The 23,823-nt window shown below is 39.9% G+C and overlaps 1 protein-coding gene across 11 annotated transcripts in view; it reads right to left on the bottom strand.

Annotated features, from left to right (window-relative positions):
* Positions 1-16,758: 16,758 nt before the first annotated feature.
* bcorl1 (BCL6 corepressor-like 1) overlaps positions 16,759-23,823 on the bottom strand; it is a 43,343-nt gene continuing 36,278 nt past the window's right edge. For 8 of the 11 annotated variants that reach the window (XM_074649426.1, XM_074649424.1, XM_074649425.1 and 5 more), the window contains 3 exons: positions 22,166-22,243; positions 20,456-20,627; positions 16,759-18,564 (listed from right to left, as the gene is read on the bottom strand). In XM_074649426.1, coding sequence (XP_074505527.1) covers positions 18,162-18,564; positions 20,456-20,627; positions 22,166-22,243 — 653 coding nt within the window. In that variant the 3' untranslated portion in view covers positions 16,759-18,161. The remainder of the gene's footprint in view (positions 18,565-20,455; positions 20,628-22,165; positions 22,244-23,823) is intronic. The other 3 variants (XR_012595676.1, XM_074649432.1, XM_074649431.1) reach the window with 3 other exon arrangements.

Raw genomic sequence — 23,823 nt, forward strand, 5'->3', positions numbered from 1 at the left:
GACTTTATTCAGGCGAGACGATAAACTTGATTAAAAAAACTAAATAAACGGCACCCTGATGGCACATGACCTTTAGAAACCTCTGCAGGAGTTTGTCTAGATTTTAGAGGGTCACATATTCCTGCAGCTTTGTCACATTGAACATGACGGCAGTGGAGTATATAGATGAAGCATTAAATTGATATATATATATGTTGCTCAAACTGGTTGCCCCCACCACACCGACTGCCACATCTATCCATCACTGAGTGAAACCCTCCCCTTAGCAACAGCTCCACCAAGAGCAGCCAATCCGCTCGCAAAGATTTTTTTTCCCCTCTCAAAGGCACAGCAGTGATTAAGAGATTGTGGTGTGATGAAGGGCATCCAGGAAGCGAGCGGAGGGCAGACATGGTCAAACAAACCGATGCTCCTCATCACCGGCAGCAGCAGCGAGCACGCCGCCCGGCCGGCCGACCGGGGTTTGTGAGAGTTTGCATAAAAAGTGCTGCTGTGGTTCGGAGGCTGCAGCACCTCTTTTTTTTTTTCTCCACTCACAATGGGCCTTACAAATGGCTGCAAATCAAAATGGCTGTGCTGGTCAGTGTGCCTCAGCCCACTCAGATAAACTGGGTCACCCGAACTGGTGGCAGCTGGCCAGACAGGGAATGTGAATAAAAACGGGGGTTTTCTATTGTTAGAATATTTTAAACTGATCTAAAAATACAGCAATCAAATTGACAAATTTACAAGTCATTTAATTTATTATTGAGTGTAAATGAAAGCATCAGTAGGCGAGAGTGGAGCAAATATGATTAAAGAAAGTTATATTTATAAAACGGTCGCTATATCGTGACAGCAGTACATGAAACGGGACCTGAAATAAATCATGTCCCTCTGTGTCCTCCGATGTCCTCCGATGTCCTCCGGTGTCCTCCGGTGCTCCTATCGGCATCTGCAAGATTTCCCAGACCGGAGGCAACCAAGGTAACGACTGATCTGAGGTCTGCTGTCCAGCTGCTGTCTATGAGAGTCGGCTGTCAATCACTCACAAACTCCGACCAAAAGGTCAAACTAGGCAGCGCTGATCAAATATGAATAAATATTCTGTTACGTTAATGCCTATTTCTCTCCTCAAATGTTTTTAGTATCATCTTGTAGTGCACGGTTTAGCTGTAAAATGCCATCGTAAAATCTGTTGAAGGAACGCCAAGTTCCAGTCACATGACCGGAGCACAGCCAATAGGAACGCTCTCTCAATGAAATGACCTGTGATTGGTCAAAGTCTCCCGTCACGGGCTAGATGTTCTAAAGCCTGAAAACAGAGCCATGAGGAGGAGCAGAGGTCTAGTTTTCTCTCAGAACACTTGAATTACAATATGCTGAAAGGTTATTATGGAATTTTTTCCCAATGATGCCAAATATATATATACTGCCTACTGCAGCTTTAATGGTATAATATGTAACATTTCTGCATTAAAATGTCTAAAAATGACTATGATATGGCCAACTCCCATGTTCCCACGCTACTTCACAACGTCATCAAATTACTCCTTTTCTTATTGTTTTGATTGAGAGCGTCCTAGCAGGAGAAATTACTGTGCGTTTAAAGTGAAATCTCAACTTATTCGCTTTCTTGCTAAGAGTTAGAAGAGAAGCCATTTAGCTTAGCATAAACACTAGACACAAGGAGAAAAAACTAGCCTGGCTCTCTCTAAAGCTCACTAATTAACACGTTACATCTTGTTTGTTTAATGCGTACAAAAACCAAAAGACGCAGTTGCTAAGCAACCAGTGGATGCTCCAGGATGTTTCCGCTCCCAGCCGAGAAATAGTCCGGCACACAATCTACGTGGGTTTTACTCTTCAGTCTCTGTATGGGTTACAAAAATGAGATAAAATTAGTTAACTAGTGAGCTTTTAGAGGTTACCTTCAGACAGAGACAGATGTTTCCCTCTGTTTCCAGTCTTTATGTTAAGCTAAGCTAACTGGCTGCTAGCTGAGGCCTTTAACGGACAGATATGAGACTAACTTCATTATCTTTTAACGCTATGAACCGTCTCAACCACGGGTCATATTATTCTGGTTTTAAGAAAAATATATTATGAAAGCTACTTGTATATGAGAATACATTTTTTGTTGGATATTTCTTGCAGTACATCTCCTCTAATATGCTTTAAAGTTGTTTAAAATGTTCCGCTCCAACCCAAACAACAATCTCAAAGGTCTTGAACCGTGACATTGATATTCTGTAATACAGCTCCGACAGCCGGCATGTACCAAGTCTCCCAAGTCACGTTAATGTCTTGAGAAACCTGAGAGCAAATCGTTGCAACCACTCAGGACATTGCAGATTTGAAACGGCTCCAGAGTTGAGAGGAAGATGTGCTGTTTCATCGTGGCACGGCAGCTGTTTACAAAACTGGTTCATATTCTGATGTGTCTGAATCTTAATGTGAACAGTTGTTGCTGACGTCTGATATTTTTGTCGAGGCTGGTATGTTGCAGAAGGCTTTTGGGTTCAGGGCAATGTGACCGACAGATCTTGTTGGGACATGGCAGACATTCGGTGTTGAAAGGCGCGTTGGAGCTCTGTGTGGTTGCCAGGTCCTCGCCTCACCTCGCCTGCCAGCATGAGGCTGCGTGATCAGACTTGGCAGACAATGGCAGCGTCTACTGTCCCGTCTCTGGCAGTGAAGCTGCTTCATCTCTGTTACTCAACGGCCATAAAGCTCTTACCTGACAGATAAAGCTCCAGACAACCAAAGCACAGATTCATTACTTTACGAGGAGGGTCAAACTAACTTGATACAGGTGACGTCACAAGGTCAATAACGTGATCTCTCAGCTGTGCACGTACAGCCCCCAATATACCTGGCAGCCAAACCTGCCCCGTTTGCGCTTATCACCTGTTCAGCCTTATTCTGCACTTTCCCATGGCAACAGCACTGCTCCCTGAGTAAACACCTGAGTGCACACGCTGTGGTGTTTGCTTTAATATCCAGCGACGTTTAGTGAGTCAACTGTGAAATCAAACAAAAGAGACAAATATGTGACTGTCGGCTCTGAGGATTTGAAGAGGATTTGGATACATAGGACACATTTTGCTTAATTTAAAAAGGCCTTCAGCAGACTTTTAACCTACAGGAAGTGGTGGAAGTTGTATTAAAGCTGCAGTAAGCAGTATATTTATTTATCATCATTGGGCAAAAATTCCATAAAAACCTTTCAGCATATTGTAATTCAAGTGTTGTGAGAGATAACTAGACTTCTGCTCCTCCTCATGGCTCTGTTTTCAGGCTTTAGAACATCTAGCCCGTGACGGGAGACTTTGACCAATCACAGGTCATTTCAGAGAGAGAGCGTTCCTATTGGCTGTGCTCCGGTCATGTGACCGGAACTTGGCGTTCCTTCATCAGATTTCACAATGGCGGCGGCGTCATAAACTTTCTCATTGTACAGCTAAACCGTGCACTACAAGATGATTCTGAGAACATTTGAGGAGAGAAATAGACATTAACGTAACAGAATATTGATTCATATTTGATCAGCGCTGCCTAGTTTAACCGTTTGGTCGGAGTTCAGAGTGATTGACAGCCGGCTCTCATAGACGGCAGATGGACAGCAGACCTCAGATCAGCTCTTACTGCTTGTTTTCCTCTGGTCTGTGAAATCTTGCAGATGCCGTTAGGAGCGCCGGAGGACACCAGAAAACACATTAATTTTTTCAGGTTACCTGTTTTGTGTACTACTGTCACGATATAGCGACCGTTTTATAAAAATTAACTTTTTTTAAATCGTATTTGCTCCAATCTCGCCTACTTCAGCTTTAATGTCCACTACAAGCTTTTCTTTCCAGAGCTTTTGACCACATCAAATGGAATTTGCTCTGGTGGCCGTTGGATCCAGTTGAGAGCTCTGGAAAAAAACTTAAGTGTTCATCATATTTTATCACGAATGTATTCTTAAGGTGAAGATTGAACCTCCAACCACAGAACAATTCCTTCTCATATAGTAGGCAATAGTAGAAGAAGCATAAAACAGAAGCAAGTAAAGTACAAGTACTTCAAAATTAAATCAAATCTGAAGCCGGGGCCTCCTGCAGGTGTTTCCCTGGGTCTCAAGGTAACTGTTGCTTGTGATTAAAACAGTTTTTTTTCGTTATGTAACATGATGTGATGTATGTTGCCCGCATGTAGTGGAGTCATGCGTTGCTAGGCGTTGCCATGGTGTAAAATCGTCTCATGTGGAAGACGCTGAAGCCCACATCATTGTGCACGGCTCAGACTCACAATACGCTGCCTTGTTGGCGCTGCAGGAGTAATAATGAGAACCAGCACGCTCACTGATGTCATTAACATTTCTGTGGGTTCGACGTCTCGCTCACAGAAAACAGACTTCTCTATACAATAAGTCATTTTATGTGAGGATTACATTCATAACTCAGAGAGTCTCTGCTGCAGCTATGCATGATTACATTTAATAATGAAGTGTCTTTTAACAGAATAGAATACAAAGTATGTACAATATACAGCTAGACACAGATCAACCACATAACAGGAAGTGAAACTGTGTTTTTGTTTATCTCCATGTGAACTTTGTATCGTGATCAATGACGATATTAATGTGTTACCTAACGTGTGAATGGTTTTAGCTTCAGTCCATAGCTACTGCTTTGAAATGACATATAGGCTTCATCTAGCATAGAGGAGGAGACTTTAGTTGCGTGTGGCACTAATATCAGATTATTCAGGTTGATTTACTGAATCAAGTTGCACCGTTGAAGCTATTAAAGAAATGTCTTGGCTAGTAAAAAACTAAAACTAAAAAGTCACACTACTGTAGCATCACAAACTAAGCTTACTGACGCTATCTAGGAAATCTGTGTATGAAACGTTATAACTTTTCATAACTATTCGTAATAACATTTCATAATTTGAAGTATATTGTCTTATTTTTGTTAAATGTAATTTAAAGTTTTCAAGATTTTATTATCTATTAAGTTTCAGTTCAGATGTGCTGACTCTAAATGGGTCATATATTAGCCGGCTAAAGTTCGTTTGTGTCCCGTATTCACAACTTCGAGTCATTTTCACTGTACAAACGTAGTAATTTTAAGCCCAACCATGTTGTTTTTTTCCTAAACTTAACTAAGTGGTTTTATTGCATAAACCTAAGCAAGTGTTTTTGTTTAATTCGCAACATTAAGCACGTGTTTACTGCGATCGAAAAGTGACGCCGAGGGGTCTGACAAAGCTTCAGTATGTGACGAGTTGGGATGATTTTGGATTTTGAATGCAGAGCTTTTCTTTTAATGGAGTAATATTACATAGTGGTGTTAGTTCTTAAGTAAAAGATGCTTCTTCCGCCACTAGTGTTGCAGACCAACTGACGTTCGGTTACTATTCCTACATTATTATTTTGACATTTGAACAAAAGCCTCCGTATAAAACTTTGATTATGACACAAAAGATAGCAGATTAAGTCTAGGAGTGTCTGGTCTAGTCTTTCAGCTTCAGATCAGTCTCAACTCTTTTGTGTTGTCAGCATAGAGATGCAGATGTGAAACCGGGAACAACATGTTCTCTGTTAGGCGGAGGCTTTTCCCACTGAACCCCTAACAACACACGAGAGGCACCACCTCCCCTTCCTGCTTCTGCTTCGACTTCATGATAAGACCTGGCCTCGACCGATGGCTCCGTGTTTTTCTAGTTTTGGGAAAAAAGAATCACTCTGTGTGTTGTTTGGGTTACAAAGGGCTTCCTCGCTGGTGAAACTTTAGTCTGAATACTGAATTCACTCAGAGCACAATAAAGCCACAGAAGAAGAAAAACCCATCTACCCACGGTGGCGTTGCACTCGCAAAACCCCCCGGAGAACACGCCACTCTGCCGTCGCTGGTGAGCGCTTACACCACGATCAGTATGTGTGAGCTCCGTGCAGATAGGGGAGGGATGTACGAGGTTATGTAAGAGGCCGGGTGGGTGTGGAGTCCAGCTGGAGCAGCTTACAGCCTGACACAGAGTGAACAATCCCCTCAGCCCGGCCCTGTCTGCTGCTCACACACACACTTTATGTGCTGCTATTATAGGTCAATGCAAAACCTTCTGTCATGCACACAATGTTCACACGCATATAGAGTCAAGATGCTTCGTATGCATGTTTTGTTTCCATGTGAGCTGTTTGCAGAAGTGGTAGAAGCACTAAGAGCTTTTATTTAAGAAGAAATGGCAAAAAAAACCTCTTCAAAAATACTGTCATAAGTCAAATTCCTGTATGCAAATTTGTACTTAAAGGAACAGTGTGTGATATTTCGGGGGATCTATTAGCAGAAATGGAATATAATATTCATAACAATGTTTTCATTAGTGTATAATCACCTGAAACTAAGAATGGTGTTTTCGTTAGCATAGAATGAGTCCTTCATATCTACATCATGGATGTATTAAGAGAACTGGATACAGCGTTGGAGGCGGGGCTTTGTTCATTCCTATGAAAGTTGATCAGTGGCGCATTAAGCCTTAATGGCTCGACGTCCATCAGGAAAAGTATCCGGATCTTGGGCTACATGGAACATGCGCAGTAGCGTCCGCTCGGTCACATGACTCGGTCACAGGGTCCCAACGTCACGCCGTCGTCACGGCTTGGTGCTCCAGCCTCGGTCTGGGTCTCACTCACATGAACGGAGGAAGGGAAATAACTGAATTCAGCTACTAGTGCATTTTACAACTTTAAAAACATAACTTTTTAAATAAGGACTATTAGAGTGTTCGTACTGGGAAGTATTTTTGGGCCCAATGGCATCACATGACTGACAAGGAAGTTGCAGTACCGCCGTTTGGCCACTACGAAAGTCCAGATCGACGACCGGCGCTCTTCCTAAGGGCTTGATCTACATAGGGAGCGGGTCCTCTTCACGGAGTCCGTCATGTTTCTACAGTAGCCCAGAACGGACAAACCAGCACTGGCTATAGAGAGAGACTTTCACGTTTTACCTGAAGCTCACTGTAGTTCTTCGACATGCTTATGAAATTGCGTGAACGTGAGCCGCAGAGTGCAAGATCGTGGTATCGCCAGCCGCTGTCTGACTTCTGTTTGTCCTAAAGTGTTATTATTATGGTAAGGACGGTCTCTGAGCGAGGTGGCGTTGCCATGGTTTTGCACTCGGCGACTCACGTTACCGCAGTCTTAGAAAAGGGAGGAGTGAGCGGAGGGGTACTCAGCTGTTTGCAATCTGCAACCACGCAACTAGATGTCGCCGAATCCTACACACTGTACCTTTAAGTAAAAGTACGTAGCTATTATCAGCAAAATGTACTTAAAGCATCAAAAGTAAAAGTATTCTTTAGACAGAAGTTGTATGTAAAATCTTATTCTGGAAAGTATCGTGTAAATATAGCTGTCGGATGAATGCAGTGGAATCAAAAGTATAAAATGTACAACTAAAATGTAGTGAAGTATAAAGTAGAATAAAATGTAAACACTACTTTCCACCACTGGCCTTCTAACATCGACACAGCGACGGGCCTCTGCTCCTCAGTTTACTGTAATTATCAGGTAGGTAGGTGATAATCATCAGCTGAAGTCCTCCGGGTCAGCAGCACAGCCAGATAAAGACACGAGGTCTCTGCAGGTCAGTGACGGTGTCCATCTCTGGCCGGTCGCTGAGTTTAATCTAATCTGCGAGACAAGAGGCGAGACAATGGCACGGCTGTGAGTGTGAGTGTGTTCGCTAACAATAAAGCTCTCTGTTGTAGCTATTGGAAACCACTACAACCCGCAGAAACACACTGATCAGGTTTCCAACATCAGAGGCTTGTTTTTGGGTAAAGCAGTAGAGGATGTTGTGGTTATCAAGTAAGAGGTTAGAAACCGACATGACGTCAAATGTTGGCTGCACACACTGGCAACATCAACTCTTTTACACTTCAACTGCTTTTAGTGCTTTAATGTCAACTGAAATTGTAGCTGCTTTCATCTCTTTTACACTTCAGCTGACTGTGTACAAGCTGGCAACTCAACTTCCTTCAGCACTTAAACTGATATATCACTTCTGCTTTCAGCAACCACACTTCTGACATTTCAACAGACACCTTGAAATGTCTCTTCAACTCCTAAGTCAACTACTCTCAGTGCTTAAATACAAACTGGCAACGCAACTATTATGGTGTACGGTCATAGACCTGCTCTATATATAAAGCGTCTTGAGATAACTTCTGTTGTGATTTGACGCTATACAAAAATAAATTGAATTGAATTGAACTACCTACAGCTGTTGCACAGAAGTTTAACATGCCTTAGCGATTTCACTTCAACTGATTCCATCTGCTTTCACTCATTTCAACTCCTATCATTGTTTACACATATGCTGACACTTCAACTCCTATCAATGTTTACACTTATACTGACAATTCAACTCCTATCAATGTTTACATTTATACTGACACTTCAACTCCTATCAATGTTTACACTTATACGAACACTTCAACTACTATCAATGTTAACACTTACACTGACAATTCAACTATCAAAGTTTACACTTATACTGACAATTCAACTACTATCAATGTTTGCACTTATACTAACAATTCAACTACTATCAATGTTTGCACTTATACGAACACTTCAACTCCTATAAGTGCTTCAACTTAAACTATATACCACTACTATACAATATTTCAGATGCAAACAATTAACATTTAAAGACATTTTAACATCTTTACTGTATTAACACTTACACCTCAACAACTTCAACTTACATTTGCTTTCTTGGCATATAAACTGACACTTCAACTGCTTTCATTTTCTTACTCCTCAGCTGACATGTTTAACTGCTTCCAGCTCTTACTCTTCAGTGTGTAAGTGCTTATACCTACAAATCTGGCAACTCAACGTCCTACAGTGCTTAAACTAAAAATTCAGCATGCTGTTAGTCGTTACACTTCAACTGCTTTCAGCTCTAACATTCAACTTCAACTATAATGCTTCAAACTATTTTAGTGCTCTTCAACTGACTCCTGTGAGTACTTCAACTTCAAACTGAAACTCACAAACAATATTCATCATGCAACTGACGACTCCACTGCTTTCATGTCAACTTATGTTCCAGTTGCTTTCATCTCTTACATTTCAGCTCACATTTCAACTGACTTCTCAGCCCCTTTTTCAGTGCGTCAACTGCAATTGATTTCACATGCAAACAATTATTTGAACACATTTGAATATTTTTACGGTATATCTGCACCTGCACTTCTCAGCGTAGTTCCACTTCTAGTTTATTTAACCTTCACGATGCTATAAATACAAAGCAAATAACTGCAGTCAGATTTCAGCTCTATGTCTGGGTGGTTTCTCAGACACGTGCAGGCTGGCTGAAACGTTGGATAAGTACCAAAACTTTCTCTCTGGACGAGGTCACGCTTCTTGCAACACGACGAGGACACCGATACATGACTGTGTTATATTTTCCCAGTCGCCTCGGTTATATTTAGAGCCGGTGAGATAGCAGCGGATTAAACGCCATTAGATCTCTTGAATGGCGACACGAACAAAAGCACATTTTAACATCCTATTAGAGCGTTTATTTCAAAGCTCGTATGATTTATGAATATGTCACAGACGAGACGTTCAACAGACTCCTGCAGACGTTACTGCTGATCATAACAAAAGAGCCCTGTGTAGTCTCACAGGGATGAAAGCTGGTTTGATCTGTCGCAGGCACTAAAACGTTAAAACAAAACGTCCAAAGGACAAATTCAGACAGAATACAACGTCTCTTCTGGTTTAAGATTCTGGTCGGCGAGCTGTTTTTCAATGGGGGGTGACTGAGAGAAAAGGGACGTTTCTAGGCTGAGCTTTAGATGCAAGCTAAGTGAGCAGGACTTCCCCTTTCTGTCTGTGTTTTTTTAAGTTGTTTTTTCAAAGAGTGTTACGTGTTACAACGAATGTCCTCCGTGAACCCGAGCTGTTAAAGAGGAACTCATTTTCATACAAATATACAGAAAATAACCACTAAAAACCTAAAAAAGCCTTTTGAATTTTTAAATTGAAAGAATAAGGGTTTAGTTTCATTGAAATATTTGGTAAAAACTAATTTAATTTAACATATTTGAACTTGAATGATATTGAAAGACCGCCCATCCCCCTCGCTACGCACTTAATCTGACGTATATATATAGGCGTATGTAATGTGCTGTTGTACAAAACAGTTGCAATCCCTTTGTTTCCCCATGTAAGGCTGGCCTCCCTTCCTCTTTCCATGTCAGTCTGTCAGTAGGTCTTGTGCAGACTTGCCCTCGTTTTCATCCAATCGGGAGCTACAGGCCCACAACAGGTGGCCAATGAGCGGCGAGGTATGACAGGGGCTCGGTGGAAAGGGGCGGCGGCCTTCTCCTCCAACGCCACCCCGGCTCAGCTCCAAAGAGTGATGTAATGAGGCATGATTTACAGGAGAGTCAAGATTTCCCAACACCCCTCTAACACTCACAGAAACACAATCCCTTCACGTGGAATAGCTTAAACTGTGTGAATAAAGTTGAATTAATTCGTATTTTTTTTGTAATTAAGAATAAATTCTTCATATGCAATCATAAGTAGGTCATGAAAATACTTTAATCTGATATAAATCTACATGAAAACAGTCTCAAGTCTGGCAGCAGCCCCGTGTTATCTCTGCTGGTAGATAAAGGCCCCGCAGCAGCAGCAGCAGCAGCAGCAGCAGTGACTGAACTGTAGTAACCTCATGGGGACTGCACAGGTTACGCTGAGGGTAGGACCATCTGTACGGTGGGGCCCGGCGAGGGGGATAAACGACTGGTATGTGACGCATCGCAGTACAATAAAACATCACACTGAGACACCAAACAGAGGCCCCATACGCTCCAGGGCAAATTATAGTATAGTGGCTCAGATATTTAGTGGTATCGTTAAGAGAAATATGCTTCTTCTTCTTCTTAGCTCATTTTTGATTTGCATTTTCCTCAATTTTAAGCATTTTTTTTGTGTAAATAAATAATACCATTACTTAAACCAGGGGTCTGCAACCTGCGGCTACGGAGCCTCATGCGTCTCTTTAGCTCCTCTCCAGTGGCTCCCTGTGGATTTTTAAAAATGAAAATGAATAACTTTTTTTTGTTTACATTTTCATTTTTTATTTATCATTGTTATAGGTCAATGGTACGACGGTACGACGGTACGACGGTACGACGGAGTATTAGGGCCACATTGAGGAAAAAAATAATAATTCTGAGATTTCGAGAATAAAGTCATAATATTATATAGTAATTGTACGTGTTATTTTCTTTAGTTATTACTTTATTCTCGTAAAGTTATGACTTTTTTTCTCGTAAAGTTATGACTTTTTTCTCGTAAAGTTATGGCTTTATTCTCGTAATATTTTGACTTTTTCTCGTAAAGTTATTACTTTATTCTCGTAATATTACGACTTTTTTTCTCGTAAAGTAATTAATTTATTCTCGTAATATTGCAACTTTTTTTTCTCGTTAAGTTATAACTTTATTCTCGTAATATTACGACTTTTTTTCTTGTAAAGTTATGACTTTATTCTCGTAATCTTACGACTTTTTTTCTTGTAAAGTTATGACTTTATTCTCGTAATATTACAACTTTTTTCCTGTAATATTATGACTTTATTATGGAAATATCAGATGTTTTTTCCCTCAATGTGGCCCTAATACTCCGTAGCACATATGCACTTTGGTCCTCACTGCATTAGACTTATATACTATATACTTAGACTATAAACTGTGTTACCTTCATCACAATGCTCAAATGTTTTGCGACTCCAGACAGATTTTTTTTTTTTTTTTTGCGTAAAATGTCTCTTTTGATAGTAAAGGTTGCTGACCCCTGACTTAAACAGATGATCTTTTACTGTAATGGGTAATATTAGATACATTTGCATGAGAATCTTTTGATTTTATGTGGATATGAAATGTTTGTGTCACTAAGGGCAACACGAGCAGCTGCCCTGCAGGCTAAACAGAAATCGTAACATATCTCACATGATGCCGCCTCCTGGTATTTGGCTCTGTGTTGCCTCACTGCACGAGGCCCCGTCGTGTCTCCAACAGCAACAACAACTACAAGCTGCTGTTAAAATAGTTTGTAGAAAAGTTTTTTGGATGCTGTTTTGAACACCTTGTAACACTTAATGCTGGCATCAAGGCCTCTGAACGCCCACGCAGGTGTGTTTTTAGTTAATCTGGCTGATTATTAGACCTCTGCTCAGGACTGTGTGGGCGTGTTCAGACTAATTGAGTGAAATCTCCTGTTGTTGAACCTTTTATCGTTCTTATTGGTAGATGAAGATTTGTGACCTAATAAATTCCCATTAAAGGCTCCGGCCCACCTTCAACCTGAGAAGAGGTCTAATCAGCCACAATAAGTCAATGTTATTCATATAGACCAGGGGTCAGCAACCTTTACTATCAAAAGAGACATTTTAGGCAAAAAAAAAAAAGAAATCTGTCTGGAGCCGCAAAACATTTGAGCATTGTGATGAAGGTAACACAGTTTATAGTTTTAGTATATAGTATATAAGTCTAATGCAGTGAGGGCCAAAGAGACAATGTACTACAGAGTATTAGGGCCACATTGAGGGAAAAAACATCTGAGATTTACAGAATAAAGTCGTAATATTACGAGAAAAAATTTCGTAATATTACGAGAATAAAGTCATAACTTTACAAGAAAAAAAGAAAATAACACGTAAAATTACTACTTTATAATATTATGACTTTATTCTCGAAATTTCAGATTTATTTTTTTTCCTCAATGTGGCCCTAATACTCCGTCGTGTCATCGTACCATAGACCTACAACAATGATAAATAAAAATGAAAATGTAAACAAAAAAACAATTATTCATTTCCATTTTTAAAAATCCACGAGGAGCCACTGGAGAGGAGCTGAAGAGACGCATGTGGCTCCGGAGCCGCAGGTGGTTGACCCCTGATATAGCCCAATATCATAAATCACAAATTTGCCTCAGGGGGGGATTACAATCTGTACAGCTATATGACACCCTCTGAATTTTGACCCTCTCTTTGGATAAGGAAAAACTCCCCAAACAAACCCCTTTAACGAGGAGAAAAAAGTTGGTAGAAACCTCAGGAAGAGCAACTGAGGACTCTCAGAACAGACAAATGTCATTTGTACAGAATAGACCAACGTAATTAAATTACAATACAAACAATCCATATAACAAAAATGATACGTAGAATGTGAGCATACATGAAAAAGATGGATTCAGGAGGAAGTCAAGCAGCTTCTATAGGCGTCTCCAAACAGATGGAGCCAAACGACCTCCTCTTCACCATCGTCACCTGGAAAGAGGAAACAGGCTGCACAGACTGAAGCACATCGTTCACACAGTTATCAGAATGAAACAAACACACAGAGGAGAGAGAGACTGAATCCGACCGACCCGAGACCGACCCGCCAGCCCGATAATGAAAGAATAAGCAACTAATTGAAAGTTGAGAAAAAAAGATGAGTTTGGATTTAAAGGCCTCGACAGAATCAGACTGTCTGATGTCCATAGGGAGGTTATTCCAGATAGGAAAAGGCCCTGTGGAATTGTTTTAACTCTGGGGACAGATAGGAGCCCTGAACTACGAGAACAGAGGGTCCTGATTGGTAAATGCCAGGGGTCAGTAACCTGCGTCTCTTCAGCTCCTCTCCAGTGGCTCCCTGTGGAATTTTAAAAATGGAAATGAATAACTGTTTTTTTGTTTACATTTTCATTTTTATTCATCATTGTTGTAGGTCTATGGTACGACGGTACGACGGAGGATTAGGGCCACACTGAGGAAAAAAATTAATCTGAGATTTCGAGAATAAAGTCATATTATAAAGTAGTAATTTGACGTGTTATTTTCTTTTTTTTCCGTAAAGTTATGACTTAATTCTCATATTACGACTTTTTTTCTCATAAAGTTATGACTTTATTCTCGTAATATTATGTCCATTTACAATTTCATAGGTCATCAGAAGCACTTTAAAGTCTGATCTCACGTGGATCGGCAGGGAAGCTAAAACTGGTGTCAAATGGTCACATTTTTCTAGTTTAAGTTAAAGATTCTTGCTGCAGTGCTCTGAACCATTTAAAGACTTCTAGTACTAGAACGCGGCAAACCTGATAACAAAACATTAATAACAATAATCCAGTCTGGATGATACTAAGGCGTGAATTAGGATCTCTGCATCAGCCATGGATGACAAAAGGTCCTGACTTTTAATACTTAAGGTGAGATAGTAACCACACGAGAGCTCACGAGGGCTTGAAGCTGAGTTATCTGTTGTTGTTTTTTTTCCGAGAACAAAACAGTAACATAACATGAGGTGAAATGGTAGTGACAGTAAAGTCACTAGTGACTCATGTACTTGAGCTCACTGAGATCAGACACAGTGAGAGAAACAGGCAGCAGATTGCTTCTTTCAGTTTCAAAATGAACAGTCACTGTCATTGGTTCCCTCTAGTGGATAAAATAAAGTCAGACAACACTGTATGTCTGAGTTATCAGATTAAACATTAAACGTTTCCAGTCCTGAGACAGTTTCTTTTTTGATCTTGGACAAAACAATCTCAACTAAAAAGGTCCACAGTCTGTTCTCTCTCGTTCTGGAGATTTCTAGTGAATCACAGAGTCTTCATCAGCACAGCTGACTCGGAAATGTAGATTCTGAGCACGTCTCATCCACGACGGATTAAAGGGAGACTATAAATACTAAATCCTACTCTAGCGGCACAACTAGAGAAAGGTCATAACACCAGCGAACTGACGCAGTAATGTCAGTTACACGGCAATATTTATGTCAGACTTCAGCCACCGCGCGCTGCCGGTCGATTCCAGACCAAGTAAGGCCGCAGCAGCAAAACCACTTTGTGTGTTGACGTGAGCGAGAGTGTGTTTATTGTTTATCAGAGAAGATTCTGCTATTTCTTCCTTCAAATGTTACATATTATAACTTGGAATGATCAGCGGAGAACAACACAATCTCAAAAAGTCAACCGGCTGATGATAAAACATCGTGTGAGATAGTCGAAAGCTCCAGAACAACCTTAGTAAGTGGACCTTGAAAAGAGGTTTGTTAAATCAGCACTCCGATCCGACTTTATATCTGTGAGAAGGCTGATTATTATTATTATGAAGGGAAATAAAAGTACGCACATCTAAAAAAACAAAACAAGACTCTGCTGGACAGAAACACGAGATAAATGACAGGAAGTAGAACCGGCTCTCTGTTCTCTGTTCTGTTCTCTGTTCTCTGTTCTCGGCTCCGTTGGGTTTCTAAATGTTTAGAACAATCAGATCTTCTTCAGACACATTAAAATAAAAATAATAATTCAATACATATATATATATATACATACACACACACACACACACATACATTGTGTATGTATATACACACGCAGTATATATACACACACATTCATATACAGTATATTGTACATAAATACATATATATACACACGTGTGTATAATAAACACACACACATATTATATACATATATACACATACATACATATATGTACATATATATATACAAATATGTATTTAGGAAAATGTAAATAATACAATAAGGATTTTTTAGTTCGGTCAGCTGTTGCATATTGCCATCATTTTGTGTACGTAATACTGTGTGTATATGTGTGTGTGTATATATATATATACATATACACACACTATATATATATATATATACACATATGTGTGTATAATAAACACACATATATTATATACATATATACACAAATATGTATGTGTATATATGTATATAATAAACATGTGTATAATAAACACACATATATACACATACATGTATGTACATATATAATACTTAATACATAATACTGTACATATACAGTATACTGTATATGTATGTGTATAATAAACACATTTTATATTTTTTATTTTATATTCTATACATATGTGCATACATACATGCATACATATACACACATACATATACTGTATATACATACATGTAAACACACACATACAATGTTTTATAATGTAATATTAGTGCTTGAATAAGACCTGATTGATCATAACGTTATCAACTTAAGCAGAGAACAGCGGGCTGATTCCACTTTTTGCTACAGGCAAATTATTATTATACAATTTAGTTGTTTTAACAAAATTGTATATATTTTTGTGCCATTTTTCACCTTTATTCAAAAGCTGGACAGCTGAGACAGACGGGTATCACGGGGAGAGAGTGAAGGGGAGTGATGTGCAACAGAGGAACCAGCTAGAACTGAACCAGCTAGAACCGACCCAGCTAGAACCGAACCAGCTAGAACCGAACCAGCTAGAACCGGAGCAGCTAGAACTGACCCAGCTAGAACTGGAGCAGCTAGAACTGGAGCAGCTAGAACTGAACCAGTGGCGTTGTGATGACGTGCTGGTGGTGGTACAGTGTGCGTCTTGGACCGCTGCTCCACCGGGACACCCAATTATGGTATTTACTCATCATCATGATGCCGAATCAGGACAGCCAACACAACGCTGAGATAAAGCTGATTTGGTTTGAACGTAGAAAGGTTTTTCTTCTCAGGTACAGCACAGATTAATGTTGTATGATTTCTCTGAGGGGCAAATTATCTGTGATTTAAAAAAACATTTATTCCGTAAAATGTCTGAGGCAGAACGGATAATTTGAAAAACGCCTGAGGGAGAGTTCTGCCCTGAATATTCATTTCAGCTATCATTAGAATAATCCAATTGACAAAACAAAGAGATACTAACTATGATTCACAATCATGCTTTATTCTTGTTGATTTCTTATAAAAGAATCAAATAAAAGGCTCTTCACACACTGCTCAGTCTTTCAGTCGTGTTGTATCCCGTTTCTCTTTAACTAAACTATACTTTTCTTTACACCTTAAGTCTCTTCGTCTTAAATATCTTTTTATTAGTTTGTGACTTCAAACCAAAACATCATTGATTGTCAACACAAAATCTGTCTTAGCACCAGTACAATAAAACTGTACTTTAGCTTTTTTTTGTTTTTTTTTGTTGAAATACTGTTCTTGAATGAGGGAGGAAAATCTCAGAATAAAGGGATCCTAATAAGTACATTTTCAAAATGAAGCACCAACCATTACAAAGCAAATTTTTTTTTCATAGATAGGCTTGTCAGATACACAAGAGGTCAAATATATTAATGACTATTAAATTAAGCACAACAAACAGTGTAAATAAAACACTGCAACACAAAGCACTCTGGGATCTGGGAACACCGTATCGGGACGTGGCTGCAGTTTAAGAGGGCGTCTCTCAGCCTCTGGACTCCGGAGAGATGGAGACTACGTTTCCTCTGAGAGAGATCCACAGGATTCTGTATCAGTTCAGGAGGAGTGCAACCTGGGGGAGTGGAGAACACTATCTGTCCAGCTCTGTAAACAAACTATCTCAAAAAGACACGATTTCATAGTGTGAACGGGGACGTCGACAGCTCAGTGCTGCCCGCGCTCAATTTGTGAAATGTGGAGGAAAAAACAAACATCTTAAGCTACTAGGTCCGTCCGGTAATGGTCTCTCCAGGAAGTGAAAACAAGAGGATAAAAATGAGGCTCCGATTATGTTTATGTGCCGTGGTCTCGTCTCGTCTCGTCTCCAGTTCTCCCAGGCTGACGGAGCCAGAACCATCCGGGCCAGCGGCCTCCCTGACTTCAAGCGTCTCCGCAAGAGTTCACCAAGATAAAAGTCTTGATCTCCCGTCGAAAAAAAATATCGCTTTCCCTCGGGAACAAAACAAAAAAGGTCCTAAACATAATTCATCCTTTGCCACAAGAATACATTTATATAACCAAATGTTTTAACCCTGATGGCAAGATATACATATACACTACCATGTACATACATTATCAATACAAAAGGTCAATAGTTCTCATGTATTCAAATATACCTATTGATAGGAACCTGAAAGCTGCTTTCCAGCACCGACCACTCCCATGTGCAGGTCCTTGTGATCACTTAATCGCCTTCTGTCTGAGGTCAAAGGTTATAGGTGGAGTGTCATTACTGTCTGCTGGAGTTAAAACCCATGATGACCCTCGTTACGTCGGACGGAGAGGTTTCCTTTGAGCTGCTGCTTGCAGGGAAGGACACGGGTTGACAACAGGTGGAGGAGCGCGGTGAAAGAGAGGCTATCGGCTGCGACGCTTCCCTGTGTTCGTCAGTGTCTCTTCCTCCTCTTCCTCCTCTTCCTCCATCTCCTCCTCCATCTCCTCCTCCTCCTCCTCCTCCTCATCCTCTTGCAGGATGTGAATGGAGGAGCCCAGTAGTCTCTGGAGCTCTGGTACACATCGCACCAGATCCACAAGTCCCTCTTCTGCTTCCTCCTCCTTCTCTTCCTCCTCCTCCTCCTTGTTGTTTTTGCCTTTGTAAGATGAAGCTAAAGCGGAACTCACCTGGCTGATCGATACCTGCTTCCAGAGCTCCGCACGCGACAGACTCACCACCTCCAGGTGCGGGTAACGCGCCCGGAAGATCCGCGCCGACATCTTCAGACGCTTCAGGACGTCCGTCAGGAGGAACCAGTTGCAAAAGCTGCAAGAGAGAAACATTAATCTGATATTAGCCGACGGTCGCAGTGTAAGGAATAAGAAAACATCTGAACTTAACATCTGACATTTAAGGGCTCCATATTTTAAAAAGGAGAACTCCACTTTATTGTTACTGTTAGTTATGGTTTTCTGGATAATTATATACAAGTCTTAGACTTGATGAAGGTGGGATCAACATCCTACCCAAAACAATTCAGTGACACAAAGCAGTCATCTCACACACACATTAATTAAAACTACACACTAACGAGCCCCTCCCACAATTTGGGACTAAATAATTTAAAGGTTTTAGCCCATCAAAGCTGCAGTGGGTAGAAATGGAGCAAATTATAATTTTAAAAAGTTATTTTTATAAAACGGTCACTATATCGATATATATATATATATATATATATATATATATATATATATTGATTATGAAAATAGTTGGCGATTAATGTAATAATTGACAACTAATTGATTAATCGTTGCAGCTCTAAGAAATAATGCTAAACAATGCAGAACTTCTTAGCGGACTATTATCAATATGTATCTAATGTCCATCATCCCACACTTGATCTCTAGCTTTTACAGGTTACACATGTCTACTAACAAGCTGCAGCAGTGCAGATGTTGGTGGATCATTAGGGGACAACATGCTGGAAGTATCAACAGCACTGTGTGTATTTCTGTGAAATACTGGAGGCAGAGAAAATACGCCTCTGAGCTGAAACTATTGCAGTATGAGTCACAGCTATCACTAACCACTATCATCAGAGCTTATCTGACATTAATGCCCATAAATACGGAGAGCAACAGAGAAGCTGCCTTCAAACTGAGGCGCTAAATTTAGTAGCGTTTTGTTTTAATGGGTGGCGGCACAGAATCAATGAATGAATTTAAACGGACATAACTCAGTAGTCAAGTGTGTGACCACGTTATGGTAGTCTCTATAAATCTGCTATTACCATGTGTATTTCTTTGTATATATATATATATATAAATCTTTTTAGACGTTGTAGATAGAGTGAAGATACTGGCATCATATGGAATTAGAAAACCTAATGAATCTATTGGTACTAACCATGTCATACTAGCTTTTTGTGAAGGAGGCTAAATAACGCTCCAAACTTCCACTAAATCTTAGTGAGGAAAAACTGTCATGTCCATTTTCAAAGGGGTCCCTTGACCTCTGACCTCCAGATATGTGAATGTAAATGGGTTCTATGGGTACCCACGAGTCTCCCCTTTACAGACATGCCCACTTTATGATAATCACATGCAGTTTTGGGGGCAAGTCATAGTCAAGTCAGCACACTGACAGCTGTTGTTGCCTGTTGGACTGCAGTTTGCCATGTTATGATTTGAGCATATTTGTATGCTAAATGCAGTACCTGTGAGGGTTTCTGGACAATATTTGTCACTGTTTTGTGTTGTTAATTGATTTCCAATAATAAATATATACATATATTTGCATAAAGCAACATATTTGCCTGCTCCCATGTTGATAAGAGTATTAGATACTTGACAAATCTCCCTTTAAGGAACATTTTGAACAGATAAAAAATGTGTAACAAAGCAAAAGTGAGGATGGCCCACATACCCCCACTCACCGCTTGACCCCTAAAAGGTTTTGCCCTTTTGGAAAAATTCACTGAAATGTTGGGCACCCTGGACTTCTAACCCCTAGAAGGCACTACTACACCACGCCGTCAACCATCATACCAAATTTGAAGTTCCTAAGTTAAATAGTTTCCGAGTTCTGCTTCGGAAACGAAAGTGTGACACGACTACGTTGTTGCGGGGGTATAATTAATTTGCAATATAAATATTTCAATCAATTGACAGCCCTAATATATATATATACAGTATATATAATGTCTTCGTGAACTCACCCCTGGGTTAATGACACCTGAACATGATAGCAGGGTAAGAGAGGCTCGGAGGAGAACTCAAACAGGAGGCAGTCTTTGTCCGAGTCCGGCTCAGTCTTTCCTGTCGTGTCTTCCTCCAGGTCCTGATTCTGCTCCGACAGCAGGAAGTCCCAGCACGGCTCCTGGTCCGTCTCTGTGAAGAAGAGTCCACTGAGGTGAGATGAAGAGCAGCAGACACACACTGGAGCTGTGTTTGGATACATGAGGTTTGGACGCCCTCTAGTGGCCAGTCTAGTCACAACAACCACAATACGTCTACGACTGACTGACTGACTGCTGGTAACGCTGTGATCAGTTAAAGGAACACCCGAACTTTATGATGTCACTTAATTACACCCAACATAGAGACACATGGATATATGAAAATAATGATTACAAGGAACATATTCTGAAGGATTATTTACAGGTGGACTGTTTTTTCTTCTCATTTAAGTGTAAGGTGATGGACAGAGAGCAGTAATGAAACAGATACTTTGATGAATTAAAGCTTCACGTTTTCTGTGACGGGATCATCTTGCTCTTTCTAAAATTGTACAATTATAAGTGGCACAATAGCTTCTAAAGCCAGATAAATTATCCTCCATATCCCCCCATCACTGTGAGAAGGCATCACCAGAAATAACACAGAGGAGAGAGATCAAATTACTATGAAATCATACGTCTTTTACAGATTTATGCAACATTAACAAACAAAATAAAGACTGGCATCAGGGAGGAAAGAACTGGCAGAATTGGACAAGTAGAACATACTACTGGGTGATTTATACTATTCTTGCATTTATATTTAACACACCTACCTGTAATAGATCCTACTTCTCAACATTATTAATTTTGTATTTACACTGTGATTATATATTGTATGTGTTTGATGCACATATTTCTTATATATTCACTTATATTACTCTACATATATTGTGTTATATATTGTAGCATTATGTACATAATTTCTATTTTACATACTCCTTTATTTCTATTTTTCTTATGTTTCTTTATGTTTGTATATAAAATATTCTGATTCAAATGTGCACAAAAATGGAGAATAATTTACAAGTTAAATGATTTAAACCTGTTGTAGAACATCACTCTATTGTGGAAACATAAATTACACATATAAGTTATATACAATTTATCACCACTCATAAAATAATAGGCGTAATTGAATGGTGGCAACTTTTTTTCTTCATTATTACTAAAGCATTACATACTAATTATTTAGGTTTAGAGTAGTAAGGGGGGGAAAAAAGAACATTTAAAAACAATAATTGTAATAAAAATAATATAAGATATTTGTCCTCAATAGGGGGGGGAATATAAAAGTTTTTAAAGTTACCAAGTACCAACATTTTTTTTGTCTAAAAAGCTGCAGTCCACTCTCTCTCTCTTTAGTCTCCCTCAGCTCTACCATGCAACTCTAATCCTGTTCATCCTCCGCTGGATAACTGGCTCCCTGTGGCTGTTTACAGCACAACTCTGACGCTGTACACAGCCCTAACACCCCTCTGCGTCCCAGTGGCCGAGCCCGAGCCCGGCCTACAAACTACAATCATTTCCCTGCAGCAGACCTGGGCATCGCTGCAACAAGCATCAACTCGTCTTCCTCACGGAATAGGAATACTTGATTGATCAGCCGACTGATGGATTGAAAGACAGACAACATTCAAGGTCTCTTACCAAACAGGGAGGTACTGTAGAAGTCCCAGGGTGAACTGGGATCCCGTTCTTTGCGGTCTTCCAGGTCTGTGAAATAATCTGAAAAAAAAAAATATTACATATTATACTTATAAGTTTACTAAGGGTGTAAATCACAAGTTTTATCACGATGCAATATGTTGATTCTTTGGACCACGGTACCATCTCAATCCGATTCAATTCAGGGGCCTTCAATCGATATGGGTCGACATCATATAGCCATTTAACACAATCAGTTATCGTGATATAAACTCACAAAAAAGCTACTAAATTATGATTTGACAATTTTATTAGTGGACATTTAAATTGAAAAACTATTCATTTTGATAAAAAGAATAAAAATAGACTTCATGTTCATTAAAAAGTGCCACATTTCCCGTGTTTAAAGCTGCAGTAGGCAGTATATATTTTTGGTATCATTGGGCAGAAAATTCCATAATAACCTTTCAGCATATTGTAATTCAAGTGTTCTGAGAGATAACTAGACTTATGCTCCTCCTCATGGCTCTGTTTTCAGGCTTTAAAAAATAAAAAAACAATTGACCAGTCACAGGTCATTTCATTGAGAGAGCGTTCCTATTGGCTGTGCTCCGGTCATGTGACCGATACTTGGCGTTCCTTCACCAGATTTTACAATGCCGGCGGCGTCACAAACTTTCTCCTTTTAGAGCTAAACCGTGCACTACAAGATGATTCTGAAAACATCTGAGAAGAGAAATAGGCATTAACGTAACATAATATTGATTCATATCTGATCAGCGCTGCCTAGTTTGACCGTTTGGTCGGAGTTCAGAGTGATTGACAGCCGGCTCTCATAGACGGCAGCTTGACAGCAGACCTCAGATCAGCTCTTACTGCTTGTTTTCCTCCGGTCTGTGAAATCTCGCAGATGCCGTTAGGAGCACCGGAGGACACAGAGGAACATGATTTTTTTCAGGTGACCTGTTTCATGTACTACTGTCACGAATTAGCGACCGTTTTATAAAAATAACTTTTTTTAATCATATTTGCTCCAATCTCGCCTACTGATGCTTTAAATTGAAAAACTATTCTTTTTAATATAAAGAATAAAAATAGACTTCATGTTCATTATAAAGTGACACATTGGCCGTGTTTAGGTGCAAAGGTTTTTTATCAGTATCTTAAAGATGACGATATGTATTGATGTCTTCACTTTGCATCCATGATATTGGATCGTTGATCATTGAATACATCGATCCAGATTGACGTTACATCACTAAAGTTTACATGTCATCGCTGTTTAATCTGCATCACGCATACATTTTAAAATATGAGACGTTAATGCTTGTCACCTTGTCAGGACCGAGTAAATCGTATGATGGGATAATTGCGATGGTTGTCTGAACAAAATAATAGACAATCAGTTCTAAGTATCAGCAAATTATGTTATGTTGTAGTTTGTTTTGTGATACAGTCCGTTTTGTGTCCGTCTGTGGCATCGGAGCTGCGTTAGTTACTGAGCCTTCATCTCTCTATTTACCTGAGACACATGGTGTGAGACTAACACTAAACACCGATACAGCAGCCAAGCTGGTAGTGAAACAAACAGGATGTTTCCTCGCTCTCCACAACCTGGCCATGTGCTGGGAAAGATCCTTAAAAACACCATCAACAGTGAT

This window comes from Sebastes fasciatus, chromosome 10, assembly GCF_043250625.1.
Source record: "Sebastes fasciatus isolate fSebFas1 chromosome 10, fSebFas1.pri, whole genome shotgun sequence".
NCBI lineage: Eukaryota > Metazoa > Chordata > Actinopteri > Perciformes > Sebastidae > Sebastes > Sebastes fasciatus.